This window comes from Tachypleus tridentatus, chromosome 10, assembly GCF_004210375.1.
Source record: "Tachypleus tridentatus isolate NWPU-2018 chromosome 10, ASM421037v1, whole genome shotgun sequence".
NCBI classification, from domain to species: domain Eukaryota; kingdom Metazoa; phylum Arthropoda; class Merostomata; order Xiphosura; family Limulidae; genus Tachypleus; species Tachypleus tridentatus.
Genome location: NC_134834.1, coordinates 67,877,589 through 67,898,711, shown reverse-complemented (window position 1 = coordinate 67,898,711; position 21,123 = coordinate 67,877,589). Strand labels below are relative to the sequence as shown.

General features: G+C 33.4%; 1 protein-coding gene across 1 annotated transcript in view; it reads right to left on the bottom strand.

Annotated features, from left to right (window-relative positions):
• Positions 1 to 5,945, bottom strand: part of LOC143229483 (synaptotagmin-15-like) — a 68,574-nt gene extending 62,629 nt beyond the window's left edge. The window contains exon 1 of the mRNA XM_076461862.1: positions 5,675 to 5,945. Coding sequence (XP_076317977.1) covers positions 5,675 to 5,849 — 175 coding nt within the window. The 5' untranslated portion in view covers positions 5,850 to 5,945. The remainder of the gene's footprint in view (positions 1 to 5,674) is intronic.
• Between the last annotated feature and the right edge of the window lie 15,178 nt (positions 5,946 to 21,123).

Below are 21,123 nucleotides of genomic sequence, written 5' to 3'. Positions count from 1 at the left end.
AAAAACATCAATACGATAATTCATACTAAACACAATCTACAAAAATGCCGAAAATATGTGAAGTTATAAAGTTTTAAACATTGAGAAAAAACTAAAAATAAACAAATACGTTTCATTCGTATCAGTTTTTTAAGAATTGTGCAGTTCAGGCCTAGTAAAACTACACTAATTTTACTTATTATATTGTCAGTACTTGTGTCAACATAACAATGTAAACATTTGACAATTATAATTACATTTTTTTAGTAATAGTCAAGGTAAAATAATGTCAACCTACAACAGATTTTTTGATCATGTTACGGTAATATCTGGGTATAATAATGTAATGCAACAAATTTGTTCATCATATTGTTAGTAATATCTAGGTATAATAACTTAAACATAACAGTTTTACTTATCGTATTATCGGTAATGTCTGAGTATAACAAGATAAATACAAAAGAACAGAAACTCAATTACGCTACTATTAATATCTGGCTAAAATAAAGTAAACCCACAACAATTTTACTCATCAAGTTATCAGTAATATCTGGGTATAACAATGTAAACACAATAATGTTACCAAATATCATAACGATGTATTTTATTTATCAGGTTACCAGTTTTGGGCACTCAAACACAACAATTTTACTCATCAAGTTACTAGTAATATCAGTAATATCTGGTTATAACAATGTAAACACAACAATTTTACTCATCAAGTTACCAGTAATATGTGGTTATAACAATGTAAACACAAAATTTACTCATCAAGTTATTAGTAATATCTGGAAATAATATTGTAATTATACAACGAATTTGTCCATCATATTACACAAGTGTTTAGGTATAATAATATAAAACGCACAACAACTTTAATCACTATTTTACCAGCGCCGGTACAGATGTAACAATGTAAATCTGAAACAATTGTGACCAGCGTTTTGGTAGTGATAGTAAAGTTATAATAAATACTGTCTGGGTATAAAATGCTTAAATCTGAGATTTATGTTAGTTTCATATTTTCCCACTAGAAAGTTCCTTTAAACGTACATGCTAAGTCTTTTATGAATAAAAGAATTGCTGTGAAATGTCTATAATGCTCGGCTTGATTAATTCAGTTCTACAGAATGGCATTATTCAGAGGTTTTAACCTCCAGTGTGAACTCATCTAATGTTTGGACGGAAGAATGTAAACATGTGGACAAGATCAATGAGGCACAACATTCAGTAATATACAAAGTCTGTTACTGAAACTTCTTGAAATCTCATTTAAAATGGAACACAAATATATAGTTGGATAAGCTAAAAATAAACGACAATTCTATTCAAATGATAAACAAATTTGAGTTTATATATATATATATTAGTGGATGATTCGTATTCAAATCAAATATTGTTTACCATTACACGTATGTCAAAAAGTGAAATAAGTCCCAACTGAAGGTAACCACGGAATAATGTTTTTTTTTTTTATTTTTAAAGTTTCTCTAAAGATACACAAGGACTATTTTTGTATAACTGTTCATGATTTTGAACTGTTAGACTATAGAAGAAAGACGGACAATTAATATACTCTTCAAAAAAAAAAGAAACGCAAAAGGAATATTTTTGTTATTTTAAAGAGAAATATATGTAATAACGTTACAAGCTCAGATTATGTGATGTTACACGTGTTAAGGCACTGATTGTCAAACCAAAATGACAATAAAAGTTGTGCATTTTGAAAACGGAGGAAAACATCAAATTTTTCGCCAAAACGCATTCGTGTCCAATAAATTTGTTTGAGAGATCTGCATGTTCTGCAAGGGCAACATGTGCAAAATCCCTATAAAAGTGACGGGTTCTCGGTTTCCATAGCTCAGTGTTAAGCCACCGACACGCAATACAGTTACGCCAAGACTGACTGAAGCACAATGCAACAACGTCATTGGTTGCTTGGAAGCAGACGAATCTCGATCAAATGTTGCCAGAGCTGTGAATGTCCACCCAAGCACCATCACAAGGCTATGGAATCGTCACCAATAACATGGATCAACCGTCACCGTCCACGATCTGGCAGACCTCGTGTGACCACGCCCGCACAAAATCGCTACATATGGTTACGTCACCTTCGGAATAGGACCACCACTGCGACGTCTACTGCCTCAATCATACCAGGGCTGCGTAGGATTTCCGATCAGACCGTACGCAACCGTCGGCGAGATTCTTAGGCCCCATGTGCAACCCATCATGGTGAACGTCAACGACGTTTTTCAACATGAAAACGCCCGTCCTCACACAGCCCGACTCAACACTGTCTTCTTGAGACACCACAACATCAACGTTCTTCCCTGGCCCTCCAGATCACCAGATTTAAACCCCATCGAACATCTTTGGAACGAGTTGGACCGACGTCTGCGACGGCGACAACCTCAACCACAGACTCTACCTCAGCTTGCAGCAGCTTTGCAGGCTGAATGGACAGCCATTCCACAGGATGTGATTCGTCATCTCATCGCTTCAATGGGCAGGAGATGCCAAGCAGTTGTTGATGCTCACGGAGGGCATACTCGTTATTGACGTTGACTGACGTTAAACTTCAACTAGTGAGCGTGGACTTTGCCTTTGCAGATTTTGGATGTTCAGCAGTAAATGTGCAAAGCTTTACACTTGTCATACAGAACTACCAGGAACAAACTTGTTAACAATATGTCTCAAATTTTGCCTTTTGCGTTTCTTTTTTTGAAGAGTATAGTACCCAACACCATCTCTTTGGCTAGTCTTGTCTGACTGGACAAGAGGATCTGATTGTCACCTACTTAACCAACATTCAAAACATTCTATTACTGTAGAGCATATAGGTCACACCTGTCCTATTGCAAAGTTAATGATTAGACAATGAATTCGGTTGCTGCACAGAATGCAGGCTGTTTATTAAATGTTCTCGTAGAGGTAAAAATGAAAATTTTTAATTGAAGATTATGGACAATTTAAAGACAACACATTAGGCTTTTTTGTCTCTTTGACATCATACGCAGTCAGACGTAATTCGTTTCTTTAAGATAGTCGTTGTACAGTTCACAGACATATATTTCTCAAATAGAGATTAGCGCAGTTTTTATGCTTAGTTCATTTAGAAACACATTAAATTGTTGTTGTTGTATTACGTATTTAAGTTTTAGATATTTTCTACTAAGTAATATTTAAGTGGAACAGTCCTGAAGACATAAAAATTCATTACTTTTTACATTTTAAACTTTAGAACTATATTATTTATAATGTCAGTCTTAATATGCTGTAAATTAAAATAGCTAGCGAAGTGTTCTGTTTCACCATTAAAACGCAGTACGACTTGCAGGCTTCTTGCATATAAACATAAAAATCCTTTATATTGAAAGTAAGTAGACAATTCATATTAGGCATGCTATTTTTAAGTCAGAACGCTTGTGACTTCACTGTACTCATTAAAGAAGAGAAAGTTTTAATTAAGAGTCAAGTTGGAAGACAGTATTACATCGCTCATTACTGCAGTAGTTTATAAACCATACATCAGAAACTTTCTTATCAGTGATATCTATTTTCGGCCATAACTAGATTTATTTCCTTGTACAAAGAAGAGAGAAAGTGTATTCTTATAAAAAATGTTTCAAGAGAACGACAATGTTTCTAAGGTATGTAATCATAGTAATTACTCAGAATTTTTTAACATGTAATAATATTTTAAAATATTTAATGTGTTTCACATTATGAGTTTTAATAAGATTGTACTAGAGCAGTGAAATTAGTTTGTGCAATGTCTTATGAAGTTTTGATTTTTAAAATATTAAACGTATGAATCCACGTGAACAATGTAATTATTTAAGATGTTCACAAAATCTAGTGATTACTGCAGTTAGAGAAAACGCTTCAACAGCAGGTAGTTAATAAAAGTCTCTAGTACTGATGTTCTGAAAGAAATGCTTTAAGAGAAATTATTCCAATGAGTTTATTCATAAGGCATTCTTAAGTATTTATTATTAAAATACCTTATTTGTTAAGTATATATTATTGGTAGAATCAAGGCATTGGTGTTGCACATTATTGGTTAAGCTAATGTGTTGCATTAATGTCTAAAATGACTGTTTTTAAAACTTGTTTAAGTAATTAATATTTTTTTATTTAGATTAAAATTAAGTTTGTTTGTGTAGAAAACATTCGTAATTCGATACCGAAGGGTTAGAATTATGTTTGTGTAAACTAATTGTCTTGTTGTTAAGCGAAGCATCGATTACTGGGTTATGCTATAAAATTTCAGATAGGGAGCTTATGTATTCTTTTGCATCATTACATTCATCTACGCCGAAATGTGGGAGCCCACGTAGAAACAGCAACCCAAATAAAACAGTAACAATAAATTACAAAAATTAAAGGTTTGAAAACAAGTACTGAGATCTGTGAAGAGTCTTTTTTTTTTATTGTACTAAAATAAACAACCATTAAGGTAAATAACTCGCATTCTCAAAAGGCATGCAGCTTCTATTCTTCTTAACTAACTTCTTAGGCAAGTAACTTCTATTCTTTACGAAATAACTTGATAGTCTTTAAAACATGCAACTTTTATTTTTCATGAACTAACCTCTTAAGCAAGCAACTCGTATTCTTAAAGAGATTTGTATGACGTATTTGTTCATGAATTACATCGTTTAAGAAGATGTTTACACAAAGAGAAAAGCTTAAATTTTAGTTTCAAATATTCATCTTATTAAGGATCACTTAACCATGTTTTGTCGAAAAGAAAACCCAGTTAAGGTGATATTCTCAGTTGGCGATGGGTAGTGCTGTCTTACACTGCTAAATTAGTAACGGTTAGCGCAGATAGTCCTTGTGTAGCTTTGCGCGAAATTCAGAAACAAACATTTAATCATTAACAACTTTAAAAAACTTTGCACTCTGATAATATTTTTGAAGAATAAAATAAACAAAATTACATCTAAAAGCAACTATCTGGATAATAATTAACGAGATGTTTCTCAAAATTTCTTATTTATGGGAGATAAATATCAAGGTTATTCACAAAATAACTATCGAGCAACGAATTTAAAAACAACCGGTTCCAAGTGAAACTTTATTAACCGAAATAATTATGTTTTTCCGGGACTTTTGTCATATGTTTTCCTCAATAATAGGTACTGAAGATAGATCTCATAACAAAAATGCGCCAGCTAAAATAATGTTTTTTTTATGAATCTTGGTTTCATGTTTGCTCAAGATGTCTTCAAGCATTCGCGAGTTTTATGCTTTAATACACTGTTAGATTTTAGGGTGGACACTGTGTAGCTACAGTTTTTGAATTCCACTTTTCTTAGACCTGTTTTCAATATTATAATTTCTCTTAAATAGTAGAATTTTGAGTGGTTTGGATTTTGCTATTTTATATTCGCGTTGAGTAACCCTGTATGATTTATTCACTAATATATTTCATAAGAATTCAACATCGATTTTCTAACGGAATAGTGTTTTTTAATGCACAACATTTTCATATTTGATAAAAACACGTATGAGTAATGATTAAGTAATACATTATTTGTTAACGTAATGCATGAAAAATCAAACTATTAAGTGCATTGTGTTTCTATACTTCGAATATAAGACTTAACGTTCCTTCGTATAAAAAACATTTTACAACACTTATAAAAAAGTGCCTAGATTTATGGTTTAAAGAGAGAGGACTTACGGTAAAATGGTACATTCTTATTGAATGATTCTTGTGTTTTTAAAGGGTCAGCATGCACTTGTTGCTGAAGTGGTTCTTCTGTTCGTCGTTTAGTAGATGAAAAAAATTGTTCCTGTTTCAGTTTGGGGTGCTGAGCCAAACTTAACGTCTCAGGTCTGAATATTGGAGGCTGCATTGCTCTGATACTTTGCTTCCTGTTTCACCTGAAGCAGTGGAGAGCACAATGTCGTCTCGTTAAGTGGTCCTGTACAGCAACCAACGATCTCTATGGTCGATCGGCAAGCCTATATGCAGGGTGTGCCAGATACGCAGGAAGAGAGCATGCGTAAATATTCGACTCTGAGAGAAGGCAACAGAGATTTGAGAATGATGTGATTTCTTTGGCATAATTAAAACAGTTTTTTTATGGTAAAGCTGCAGCCAGAGCTACTTTTGTTTCATTACAGTTCGAGAATCACAGAAATCATATATAAATCACAAATCGATATTATATGGTCCAAACATTAACAACTGCAACAATCGTGCCTACCAGCTATATTACAAAGCGCTGTGGGATATGTTTGTTCTCCGGCAGGAACTCTACAGTTTTTCACTTCTTGAAAAAAAGACATCTGTGATTAATATTTCTACTCGTTTTTTATTGCAACATAAACAACATTTTTGCTCTTCTTGAAACATTATTTTTAAGGACAAGAAACGTAGACTGATTTTGAGAAAAAGAATAAAATTTTAGGTTTGACGTCGGTTATTTTCGAGAGTTTGTTTTGAATTTCGCGCAAAGCTACTCGAGGGCTATCTGCGCTAGCTGTCCCTAATTTTGCAGTGTAAAATTAGAGGGAAGGCAGCTAGTCATCACCATCCACTGCCAACTCTTGGGCTACTCTTTTCCAACGAACAGTGGGATTGACTGTCGCATTATAACGCCCCCACAGCTGAAAGGGTCTTTTTCGAGAGAAGATGAAGTAAATATAAGGATAGAACTAATTATTTGTTTCATGCAACCCGCTCTTATTATCTTGAAAAATTGTTTCATTCATTAAGTTCTATGTTCAACGTAGGATTAGAAAAAACACACCAAATTTTGGAATGAGAATTAAATATTCAAATTTATTACTTTTTGTGACAACATCATATCTACTGTAAAGAATATACTGTTATTCCTTAGTGCTACAAGGAATTTTTATGAAATCAGAAACTTGTATATAAAGCACGTTACCAGCAAAGCTTTAACAGAAGTCCAAAAACAACTAGTCTGTCATTTAATTCATTAAATACGGGTATTATAAATTCAAAGATACAATTGGGTTATTGAACATTCTTTCTGTAAGTTTATGTTAGTGACCAAAAGGAGTAAAACAAATACATAAAGTCTCTCTCTACACACACACCGATATATATATATATATACACACACAGAATTATAAAAGCAGATGTTGCACATATAAGGTCATTAAGAATGAGTAATTTCAAATGAAATATAAATTTATGATTAATATAGTATTCAGAAAATACAAAGGAAAAATAAATAATTTTAACAATACACTAATATTTTGTATTTGTTTTGAAGAAGAGAAGTACACCAATTTGGGTTTATTTTACTGTACGATTATGAAATATCGTTCCAAGTAACCTGTATCACTCTTTACAATTACACCAAACTATCTGGTTGTTGTTTGACTTTCTTAGGTTCCTCATAACCTCAAACTGCTTTTAATAATATTAATACTGTGATTTCACATTATTCTACTGGATTGTTTTATATTACGTAAAGAGCGTATTCTGCGTTAACTTAATACCACTTTCCAATTGTTTGGACGTCAACTGCTCACAAATGCAAACTATTAATATATTGATGAACTTCGATGAAATTCATTTTCTCACGATATAAGGGTAAGGAAGATTATTTGCTTGTTTTTGAATTTCGCACAAAGCTACTCGAGGGCTATCTGTGTTAGCCGTCTCTAATTTAGCAGTGTAAGACTAGAGGGAAGGCAGCTAGTCATCATAACCCACCGCCAACTTTTGGGCTACTCTTTTACCAACGAATAGGGGGAGTGACCGTCACATTATAACGCCCCCACGGCTGAAAGGGCGAGCATGTTTGGCGCGACGGGAATGCAAACCCGCGACCCTCAGATTACGAGTCGCACGCTTGCGCCATGCCGGGCCTATGGTAAGGAAAAGACTCACACATTATTTGTATTTTATACCTATATCATTCACTATTTCCATAATTATATCCAGTATCGTATATATTTATGTGTGTGTGTTTGGGTGTGTATGTAATATGTTTATATATTCCAGGATTCCACCGCCGCTTCTGAATAAAATTCAGTTAAATTTTACGTGAAAATATGAAATATGTTTTAACTTGCTTTTTCGGTGACGTTCCATTAAATCACAGCGAAGTTGGTGGTTTTATTTACTATTGTGTTAAAGTGTAATGTAGAGCCAGAAACAGAAACATAAAGTATATGACGTATGTTGTGGCTTTAGCATGAAATGAAATGTACCACTATAGCATAATGCGCTATAGACGTTTGAAGAGACTGTTTTCGTATTTCAAGCTATTTAAAAATGAAACATGTTCACAAACCTAAAGAAGGACCATTGATTATATATTGTTATTGTTACACGCAAGAGAAAGTTAGCACCACCCAAAGCACAGGCTCTCCATCCATTCCATTTATGGAGTCCTATCGATACATGATTGTCACTGCATCGTCCAAGTAGGGTGGCGCCATCTCTAATTTCTATCTACCATCCAAATGGAGGCAAGCGATTGGCATCAACAGTGCTATTTATTATGTTATTTATTTATTCAGTCTTTAACTGATTAATACTTACTTTATTTATTAACTTATTATTTTTATGTATAAATGTTTTATACCAAGTTCCCAATGTAAATAAAATAGGGTTGTGCCTTTAATACAAACAAATGGAGATCAAGACTGTTGTCACTGTTCAACACCATAGAACCAGCACAAACATATTAAAACCCAACCTAACATAAAAAATCTGGCAAATATTTGCCTACACTAAGCACATCAGTTCAGGTTAACTATTCCTTAAAAAGTTATAAGTAATAAAAAAAACTGTTTTTATTACAGACATTGAGAACAGACTAATCTCAATTAAGTAATTTTTGTATTTTTTTCAATATAGTATAATATAGTTGGCGGTGGGTGGTGATGACTAGCTGCTTTTTCTCTAGTCTTACATTGCAAAATTAGGGACGGCTAGTGCAGATAGCCCTCGTTTAGCTTTGCGCGATATTAAATATAAACAAAATATTACTGCAGAAGGAATAGTTGCTATTTTAATAAGCTAATACACTGTTTCAAAACTGGCTTCGATCTTATTGTTAAAGATAAATCAATACGCAATGACAGTAATAAATGAAGTTGAATCTCCGCATCTGTCCCGAAACATTGACACTAAGATCTAATAAGAAGATATCAACCTAATTCGAAATACTGAACTATTACGAGGGAAGTACATAACGTGTAGGGCATGGTAAATGTGATATCAAATAAACTATTACACAGTCTTAAGGTCCAGGTACATGGCGGACAGAATATTACAGAAATCCATTACAAGGTTAAACTTTGTACAAATTACACTACAACTGAAGTTTGAATGTTTATTTCTTCCTACAGATGATGTGGACATTTCCATTTTGTTTATGAAAGAGTTCCTTATAACATCATTCCTGATGAACTATATAATTTTCTCAAGGTTTAATAGACCACTTGAGTGCAATTTTGTTAGTTGGTAATAAAAGTAACCCTTTAAAAAAATCAGAACATTAATGCTAATCGTCATCTTTTTTCCTCATAAACGATCTAAACAAGAATGCAAAGTAACTATTTCTATCTCTTCTTCAGAATTTCCATGTTAGTCAATTAAACCCGGTTTCATCTTAAGTTCAAGAATGTGCTAAATGTTTAGGAAGGTTAAAAACATGGAGCGTTTACGGAGGAAAGACATCAATAAGATATATTATTTATTAGGCATCTTATGATTTACTAACCTTAAAAATAGTAATTTTATTTGTTGCGTACACTGTGTGTATTCATTAGCTATAAGTGATGTGCATTGAAGTTGAAATATTACGATTTTACTAAAGTTAGAAAATTATAAATGAATGTTATATGACTTCATTTGAAAACAAACATAATTACATAATGAACCATTCAGTCAGATACATGCGGCATGACACCACTTATATGTTTAACAGGAAGAGTTATAGGAGTGACAGTGAAATTATACTATTCTGTGAAACAGTAATAGTCTCTGTGTGTTTTATTATAGCAAAGTCATATCAGGCTATCTACTGAAGCCACCGAGAGGAATAGAACCCCTGATTTTAGCGTTGTAAATCCGTAGATTTACCAGTAGTAGTCCAAGAGCTGATGTGTGAGTACTGTTAGCTTGCTGCCTTATATCTAGTCTGTCAGTTCAAATCCCCGTTCCACCAAACATGCACGCTTTTTCAGCCGTGGGGAGTTATTATGTGACGGCAATCCTACTATTCGTTGGTAAATGAGTAGCGCGAGAGTTAGGATGGGTGATGTTGACTAATTGCCTTTTCTATAATATGTCACTTTAGAATTAGGGACGACTAAAGCAGATATCCTTCGAGTATCTCTTCGCGAAATTCAGCAGATAAACAATCGAAGCTTAGTTTAAAATATCTGTAGTTGAGTTTTCCCGACATTTGTCTGCAAACAAAAAGAACCGAAATATTGAATTCCAGTTGATATCAAAAAGTTGACATCAATGGCTCTTTAAAAATTCGTTGGAACAGCTTAAATATTTTACATACAAGAAAAGTGAGAACAGATCAAAGAAAACGTTTTCACATTCTTATACAGGATTAAGAATTTATTTCACTTCGATGTCTGCTCATTTAGTGAAAACTGAAATGTTCTCATATATATATATATATATTGCTTTTTATGATAAATTTATTTCTGTTTATTTCTTTTTAGTTTAGAAAAGAGCAGAATTCCTGGTACTAACTTTGTTTCAATACAGACTGCAGATTACGAACTTGATAGATAAATTTGTAATAACTTCTAGTTGCAACCAGGATATATAGAGGTAATATTATAAATATTGTACTGACCCCTGTTGTCTGAAAGGATATTAAAAAAATGAGTAAAATTTTCAGAATTAATTGTTTTTATTATCTCTATTTTCAAATACTTTCAACCATTCACTTTATAATGTACAGATGTCTACTTTAAACAAAAGGAATGATTTCACTTAATTATGATTTAGTTTATAAAGTTAAGCCTATCTAAGATATCTCTTGAAGCTTACTTGAAAACAAAATGGTATAAAAATAGCTATAACAGATCTTCAGTAAGAATTTTTTTCCCCACTGGTTTTATTCTAAGGGATACACATTCAGCAGGTGTAGTTATCATACTTTAACGATCTTTCGAGAAACTCACGTTTCCTTGGTAACTAAAACTTTTTCAGAGCGAATCAAAGAATTTCTCAAAAATGAAACACAGCAGGAAAGTACCTGAAAAAAATTTTCTTATAATAGTTATTCAAACGAAGCTTATAACAATAAGTTTAGAATCAATACCATCGTTATTTGCGTCTCATCTTGATGTTTAAAACTCCGTACATAATAAAATAAGACTATAAAATGCTTTGAACTTCATGCAGATGGTGCTGAAAATTTCATTAATTGAGAACTTTATATATAGCTTGCTTTGGTAATATACTTTGTGGTGGATGGGAATGTATTCATGATGGTTTTAGACCATATTGGCTAATTATGTTTAAAAGATCTACGTCAAATCCTGTCATAATGAAATTTGTAGAGCATAAAGCTTTACAAGGGTTTTGGTTTGTTTAAAGTTAGGCACATAGCAATACAATGGACTATCTGTGCTCTGCCATCCACAGGGATCGAAGCCCGGATTCTAGCTTTGTATATCCGCAGACATACCACTTTGTCATTGGGGGGCACTTTACAAGGGTTTGGCTTGGTTTGTTTTGAATTTTGCGCAAAACTACTCGAGGGTTATTTGCGCTAGCCGTCTCTACTTTTGCAGTGTAAGACTAGAGGGAAGGAAGCTAATCATCACCACCCACCGCCAACCCTTGGGCTACTCTTTTACCAACGAATAATGGGATTGACCGTAACATTATAACTTCCCCACGATTGAAAGAGCGAGTATGTTTGGTGCGACGGGGATTTGAACCCGCGACACTCGGATAACGAGTCAAGTGCCTTAACCACCTGGCTATACCGGGTCTATCCAGGAGTACCTTCGAATAGTCTTTACTAATTTCGAACTGATCAAGAACACCTCCCACCAAAGTTGAGTACTTGTTTCTTATGGAAGAATGAAAACTGACTGTCACTCTTATAGTACACCAATGATCCTAACATTCAAAGCCCGTTTCTGCGGCATTGTATCGCGAAATATAAATATTTGGATTCACAGTTAAGACACATGATCACTAAGCCACAACCAGCTAAGAGGATGAAAACATAACTTTTTTATTCGTTTGGATCAATATAGCTTCCTAATATATATATTTTGGTTATCATATTTCACTTGACATGGCTGAAAAAATGTAACAATTGAAAATACCTCCTGCTGCTATGTTTATGAAGTAGCACCATTGTTAATAGGAGCTTTTTAGTTTGTCTTGACGGATTGAAAATCTGATGCATTACAAAATCTCTTAACCATTGTTTAAAAGTAATCTTTTATTGCAAACAACAAGAGAACATTGATAATCCATTCATTCTTCCACGTCACATATAACATTTATTTGTTTCAGGAATTATAGAAGCATTGGTCTGGAATTCCTCCAGACGCTTTGTGAATAAGAAATCATATTTATTCTCTTTTATCAACACTGTTTTTTCAATCAATTGAAATCAAGCGTATTGCTAATTTTATATATATATTTTGCGATCTATCTATTAATACTAAAGTTTGTAATGTATAAACTTTATAATACAGTGCATACGTATTAAGAAAAATATAGCAGGTACACACGAATGGTAGGTTCTTTTTGCTATCAAAAGCACTGAAATAAATCCGTGTTTACTATCAATTACTAAGTAACACAAATTCAAAAATTAGATTTGCTTGTGAATATCTAAATCATTTTGTATTAGAAAGTACTTAACATAGGATTAGCTATATTGGGTTATGAATACTTTAGATAGGGTGGCGATTTCAGTAGACGGAATCTATTATCATCTTCTGTTAAAAGACCTTCGTTAAGTGCGCAGGTAAAAAAAAAGCACTTTTTTGATTTTTTTCTTTCATGTTGCTTCAGAAGAAGTTGTACGTGCGGTTCAAGTAAGGTTGCGTGATTTTGTGAGTTTACCAGAATAAGTAGCGCTTGTCACGCATCAGGAAAGCCCATAAAATGCGCTTGAGTACGTTTATCGCTGATTCTGTTCTTTGATGCGCAAAAATGAGATATTTCATATTTGTAAAATGTTCTCGTCTCAGGGCAATACCCTTCAGTAGTATGTGATACAAAAAATTCAGAGGAATGAGGAGACTGAAATAATGCAAAGATGAAAACTAATATTTTATAAAGAACTTGGCTCAGATCCACCCATTTTGATCGTGTTAGATATATGATGCTTTCGGTTTGCCACAATGACGAGCACTGAATGACTCTAAACTTGTTTGTTTTCATAGATGTGGTTGATTTTTCTCTTTTTCGGAATTATTTAAGATTTAGTTTCTTAATTTCACTTTATTAACGCGTCTGTTTTAATCGACATCTTGCTTTTTGAAATATATTTGTGATGAATATATATAATTGGAGAAATGTAATAAATCACACTGATAAACGAAGGTTTACTTTCTGAAATCGCTTAGGTTATCTTGTTTCTCAAAGTTAACATTCATTTATCCACGTTTTGATCACACATGTTTTAAACTAATATCTATAATATCGCTTGAGCTATTTCTCTTTAAATAGATTATAAATATAATCTTAACTCGATATTTAACTATAAAGAGGGTTAATCGCTTCTGATATTTGTTTGTTTTTTGAGTAAAGCACAAAGCTACACAATGAGCTATCTGTGCTCTGCCAACCACGGGTATCGAAACCCGGATTTTAGCGTTGTAAGTCCGCAGACATACCGCTGAGCCACTGGGGGGCTAATCGCTTCTGATAACAGTGTTATGCAGAGGCGTGAGGTATGTCACCGAGGACGACATGGTTAGCAACTTTATATTTAAAGTTTATGGTTATAAAATAAAACTTTTCCGCTCAAATAAAATGAAGATGAAGATAGGCATATTTACTGGTATAAATAATAAGATAATATACAATAATTTGAAGTTCACGAAGGTTCACAAGACTCTAATTCATTTTTTTTTCATAGAAAGGATAGTCAAAGAAGTTGGGATCATACTTTCTGCTTTATGACAAATAATTTCTAATTTTTTTCATTATTTTTAATTTGTAAAGGCTTACTTGATAGGCCACAAATTATTAATATTTACGATGTTACTAAGTGAGAGTTTGAAAACAACACTTTTATGACTATCACTTAATTGACGTGTTGTTCTATGAGCTAAAACATAATTATAATCAACCAGGCCTCAATTACCCAAAAAGATAACATTTCAAAACATACATGCTATAGCTCCGATAACTTTATTGAAGTCAAGCCTCTTTCATAATGCTTGTAGGACTACATTCATCATTGTTCTTTGTTAAAATACAAACGCAGTGTTGTATATTTTTATAGCAAGGAGTCTACTTATCAATATAAAAATATCTCAGTTGTAGGATTTTACCTAAACACAGTTAAAGTAAAAATTATTCGTAGTATACTTGTATTAGCAAACAACTTGCTGTTTTGGAGAATTAACAGTGGGAACAAAAACATTTTCTACTTATGTTTTCAACAGAAAATACGACTTTAAAAGATCATTTATTGAAAAAAAAATTAAAAATCATAGGTAAACTTGGTGACTGCATAGCTTTTTCGTACAGTTATTGTTTCATTTAAATATAAATATATATATACATATATTTTTTCATTGGAACTTTAGGAGTAGACATAACTGGTTTGAGAACTTTTGTGGACACTAAATATTTGCTGAATGAACCGAGGACCTGACGAAGGCCTCAGTATAGCAGCAGAAACGATGCCTTTGTCCTGTTCATTCATTAGGGAGTTACAGTTCATCAATATTCTCAAAACGTATATATATATTGTAATGTAAAGAAGGAGGTGATATAACCAATGAAGGGTATATATAATTAACACGTGTTTGTATACGTGTGCGTTATTATTCCTCGACAATACCATTTGGGACACCAACATTCGATCACGTGACTAGAAATATTGTTTTCTTTTCAGCTCTAGAAGAGCTAGAAAACAAGAACGAGGAAGAAACGTAAATGTTATGACATTGTAACTGTTTCTACTCCCTTTACAAAACATTATTTATGTATATAAATGTTGTCTATACTGCTGATTAGATTTCTCAAGACTGTGTAAATAGCCAAGAACAGTAAGCCATGTTGTATTTTTAGGGAATATCGTATTAATTTGGTACGAGAAACATTACAACGATCTTCTAGTGTTATCAAACGTAAACGGACGCGCTGTACTTCTTTTACCGCTTAAAATAGATATCACATCAGTGTTAGTTTAAGTATTATGGTCTAACATTTTAATGTTGTTAAGTCAGTTTATCTATTAATCTTTGTTGTTAAAGATAATTACCGCAGCTTGCTTACACTTTTATTTTCTTAGGTAAGACAGTTAAATGGACAGATCTATAGCATAAAAAACACTTTGCATTCGGTTATTATTGTTGTTTAGCACAAAGAGCTATTTCTGCTCTGCTTACCACGGGTATCGAACCCGGTTTCTAACAGTATAAATTTGCAGACATACCACCGTTCCATGTGGGGTGGGCATGTGGTTCGAACAAAATATTAAAGAAAAAATAAAAATGTTTATAAAATCAAATAGTGAAATTTCTTAGACAGAATTTTTATAGCAGTTGTAACTTGTTAAGTTTCGTCCATAAAGTGAAAGCAGAGTTACTATGTTCAGGCCCGGCATGGCCACGTGTGTTAAGGCTTTCGACTCGTAATTTGAGGGTCGCGGGTTCGAATCCTCGTGACACCCAACATGCCAGCCCTTTCAGCCGTGGAGGCGCTATAATGTTACAGTCAATCTCACTATTCCTTGGTAAAAGAGTAGCCCAAGAGTTGGTGGTGAGTGATGATGACTAGCCGCCTTCCCTCTAGTCTTACACTGCTAAATTAGGGACGGCTAGTACAGATAGACCTCGTGTAGCTTTGGGCGAAATTCAGAACAAACTGAAACCAAACCAAATCTCTTCAGTCTATCAGTTTAAAACTAAGGGTCCCTCGCTAGTACAGGGGTAAGTCTACGGACTTACATCGCCAAAATCAGGGGTTCTATTCCCTTGGATGGACTCAGCAGATAGACTGAGATGGCTTTGCTAAAATGAAAAATATAAACATAACACTAAGGAAGGCTAGAGCTCTTTTTTGTAGCGTTGGAAGGAACGTATTCTTAAACAGACATACAAATACAAACTTATTAAAATTAAGTCTCAGGTAGAATAGAAGATTTTAATTAGGTTTTACCTAATGATCGGTCGGAGGATGAGAAATGGATAGGAAGTTTGAAATAATATATCTCATTATATTTCCCTGAAGAAGTTATTGAAGGTAAATAAAATTAGCTTTTTTTTGTCTATAGGAAGCGTTTTTTTACGTTTTTATGTATTTACTAGTGCTGTTAGCGTTGTATAATATGTGGCATCATATGTTTTTGTTCATATGACAGAAGAAATTAACAATATAGTATAGGCCGTACAAAGCGAACAAAGTCAAATCCAGTTTGCTCTAAGGAGATGCCTTCCTGTGACGTAAATGGATCCCCTACAGACTCTTTGTTACACAAGACTTAAACGGAAAACACAAAAGCGAAGGTTTACATTATAGTTATAACATAATCTCACGGTTTTAAATGTTCGTAAAATAAATCAAAACATTTTCTTTGAAATTATACAACAGAAATAACAATACATTTATAATAAAAGCGAGCACACAAAAGAACAAGATATTTATATATTTCGTGTACTAGTCCTTTTCGACAAGATGAAACCTTTCCTAAAACAAATTTCAATTGATATTTTAGCTTCTAACTAATATCAAGAAATACGGTAATGTGTCGTGCAGCAAAAACAACCTGCAGAACACACTGTGTGTTGTTGACACTTTAGTGATTTCAATTTTCTGTTCCTCAAAGTGTGGTAATCCAAACTAACAAATATTTTCATTAGATGTGCTCTACTGATCCTTTTCTTCACATACTAATTCTCAAAGCAATATATTAAGAAATAAACGCGTAATAAGCTCTCGAATTTTAATTGCATTTTTTCCCTTTTTTTCTTCTTTACACAGAAAGTACAAAAACTTTATTTGATATAAGAACGTACTTAAAATTTACTGATATTTTTGGTAAACTAATAAACCTTACAACCTACAATTGAGTATCAAATTTAATCTAAATATATACAGATACAGAGAAAGTTATTCAACAAAAAACGTTTATGTTAAATTTAGTCTAAATATATACAAATACGTAGAAAGTTATTCAACAATAAAAGTTTGCTTTTGACCAAACCATCTGCCCACGTTGAAGCATAGAGTCACGTGAGATATAGGTCTGATATTTGTATTATAGTTTCATCTAAGAGAAAAGGCAAACCGTTTTTTTTTTTTTTGTTATTAGAATTAAAGCTAACTGATTTTCAGCAGACTGTATGATGAAAGCACGTGCAGATACATATGTCTTGGTTAGGAACCCAAAGTGGATTAGCTGTTTCTTGCTCAGGCTCTCAAAAGAATCATGTGTCTGGACGGTTATTATTCATTATTTATTTCCAACTGCTAAACATAAACTTGCTTAGCTTTATGAAATTCGTCTAATTAAAAAGCGTTTAGCGTCACGTGATATTAGCGTAAGTAATGATACCTCGTTCGTCTCTACTGAATGCATGCGAGTGATGACAAGAAACTGTTAATCTAGTTTCCATGGCTTCACTATTAAGGAAGTTATTAACACTATTTTAGAGAATAAAAACTACCAACACACATTTTATAAACAATATGGTTTGTTCTGTAGTTATAGGTCTGTTCCAAATAATAGAGTTGCAATCCTAAAGCTAATGTTGGTTACTATTGATTGGTTTTTGGTTTGTTTTAAATTTCGCGCAAAGCTACTCGAGAGCTATCTGCGCTAGTCGTCCCTAATTTAGCAGTGTAAGACTAGAGGTAAGACAGCTGGTCATCACCACCCACCGCCAACTCTTGGGGATATCTTTTACCAACGAATAGTGGGATTAACTGTCACATTATAACGCCTCCACGGCTGAATGGGCGAGCATGTATGCTGTGACGGGGATTCGAACCCGCGACCTTCAGATTACGAGTCGAATGACTTAACCACCTGGTCATGACGGGCCGTTACTATCGAGTGTCCTATGTATAGGAAAAAGACATTAAGTTACATGCTATGTCCACCGAGGGGAATCGAACTTTGATTTTAGCGTTGCAACTCAGAACACTAACCTCTGTTTCACCGAGGTACCGATGAAACTGAGTGACCTTTCTTTTTCATTAAAGAGATGTAGCAACTAGTACAGGTTGAGTAATAACTAAGCTTACCGAATCAATAAACCAATGTTTACTCAATCAGATGTGCAATACAAAATGTAGCGAGTTGTTACTATAAATAGGGCAAGATTTGTGTCATATCGCAACATACTTTTTTTTTCTAAAGAAAGTGTTGATAGTTTTTACATTCTTGGTTTACATAGAGTCCATAACGTTGAATGACAGGTTATTGTTTTTTACACACTGGTGCAATAAAATTCGCACACACCTTTGTATGTAAGTTTATCATCCACTTAATGTCTGTAAGTTCCCGTGAATAAACTTGCTATTTGATTATTCCCCACATTGCAAAATTATTATGCCCCACCATGCAAGGTAAAATTGTAAAGATGATGATAAACAATTATGAAATAATAACTTCCAAATTAGGTCAAGTATACCTAAAGTACAAACCATGAACATTGTTGTACCTGCGAAAGATATAGATATAGTTGTTTTTACACAATTCAGTGATGAACCTTTATTAATCAAATATTTACAGCTACTAATGTACTGTGGTTTTTATTAGTTAATCTAGATAAAATGGAGTAGACAAAACTCTAAGTTATGCAATATTTGTAATGTGAAGAAAGCAAACTGACCCAGTGGAAAACTGACACATGGAAACTGTTTTATTTATTGAGAAAATGCCACCAAATATATCCCAAAGTTTATAGGAACTGTCACCTTTTATTTCTGAACGAAAGAGTCTTGTAACACAAAAGAGGAGATTCATATTTCATACTTGTTTAGTAATCAATAATACCTACATTAATTTCGTCAATATTACTGTGTTTCTATTTGAAAGTTGCAAATAAACTTCTTAAACTTTACTGGTTAGATGTTTTTATTGGTTTCAACAAAATACTGATATTAAGTGTTAAACGTATAATTTGATTAATATTTCATACTGGTTGGGTTAATAACATTATTATGTGTGATGGAATCTTGTTACATAGAGAGATCCTTTTTCGTTCTACGTGTTTTCTTTCTTCCTTTAACATAGATTATATAGCTCTGATGCTATTTACAAACTGAGAAGTTTCAGAAAATTATTTTCATTTTATTCTAAAACACTTTGATTTATAAATACTAATTTTGTTTACTTGTGAGAAACTTACGATAACATTAATCTCTCAGTGTTACATGAATACTACTGGAAATCTTGTCATAGAAACCTAAGTCCGCTTAATGGAATATTAATGTTTAATTTTGAGTTAGACAGGTCTATAAAATCGTTACACTTATGATATTTTTTTACTGGTTACTTTCGGCCAAGCAACAGAGTGTTAGTACATTACTAACAAAAAACAGAAGCTGTTCTTGCGTGTAATGTTATATAAATCTCGCTTTACAACAGGCTTGTTCTTTTATATTAATCTGGCGTAAAATAAGCAACGCGTCACGTTAGAGACTAATAAGACAAATATTGCTGTTCAAACTTGTAAAATGTATCTAAAACCTAATCGAAGCCTGGAGGACTATGTAATCACTCTTTTGAAAAAAGAAATTATTCATGCATCGAAACTATTAAACGATGTAAAACCGGAGAACACAGACGGTACCAGGTCATGTTTATAAAACAGGTAAAAAATAAGTACAATTCTGCTAAGGAATTTATTAAAAACAGATCCAAGAAATAAAATACAAAATCTTGCTAGGGAGTTCAGAAAATTAAAAACAGGCTTTAGTTTTGTTTGAGAGTTTGGAAAATTAAAAACATACTTTAGTTTTGTTTGAGAGTTTGGAAAATTAAAAACAGACTTTAGTTTTGTTTGAGATTTTGGAAAATTAAGAAAAAAGAAACTAGAAATAAAAATGAATTTTCATTCTTTAAAAATTGACTCAGGTGGTGACTCTTTTTTTAACTCTTGAAATACTGATCGACAACCTATTTGCTTTTTTTTTCATTTAAATTGTGACTCGATATTTAGCGCTAAGCGATCAGTAGCATAAACAAGGATCTCTTATTTTGGAGTTCTACACGGTCATAAAATGAAGCGCAAATTTTGGCTTTCAACTGGCCGCAAAGTAGTCACTAAGTGAAAGAAGTGGCAGGTTGATTTATGTGTTTGCCCTTTAATAAGAGGTTAGTGGCCACAGTTACGGAGAATACTTGTTGCAGTCAGCCACTTCAGCCGTGATTAATAAAGCTCTCTGTATTCTTCCGCACCTTTTTTTTCTTAAGAGACAGTCTATATGGATATTGTATTGTGCGAAGTCATTAGTTTGTTAATTTATATCTCCACGATGATTGGTTGGAATATTGCTGGAGGGTTGATCTAATTATTAATTAAGAATATTACAGAATAAAGTTTTTAATAGTTGTTGGCCTGGCATGGCCAAGCGCGTAAGGCGTGCGACTCGTAATCCGAGGGTCGCGGGTTCGTGCCCGCGTCGCGCTAAACATGCTCGCCCTCCCAGCCGTGGGGGCGTATAATGTGACGGTCAATCCCACTATTCGTTGGTAAAAAGAGTAGCCCAAGAGTTGGCGGTGGGTGGTGATGACTAGCTGCCTTCCCTCTAGTCTTACACTGCTAAATTAGGGACGGCTAGCACAGATAGCCCTCGAGTAGTTTTGTGCGAAATTCCAAAAAAAAAAAAAAGTTGTTATTCGCACAATAGTAGCTACCCCAATCCTTTTCTTACACTAATAAAGCAACACATGCTCTTGTGTCTCATTATTTTACAAATACAGTATTTATTTAGTAAATACACACAAT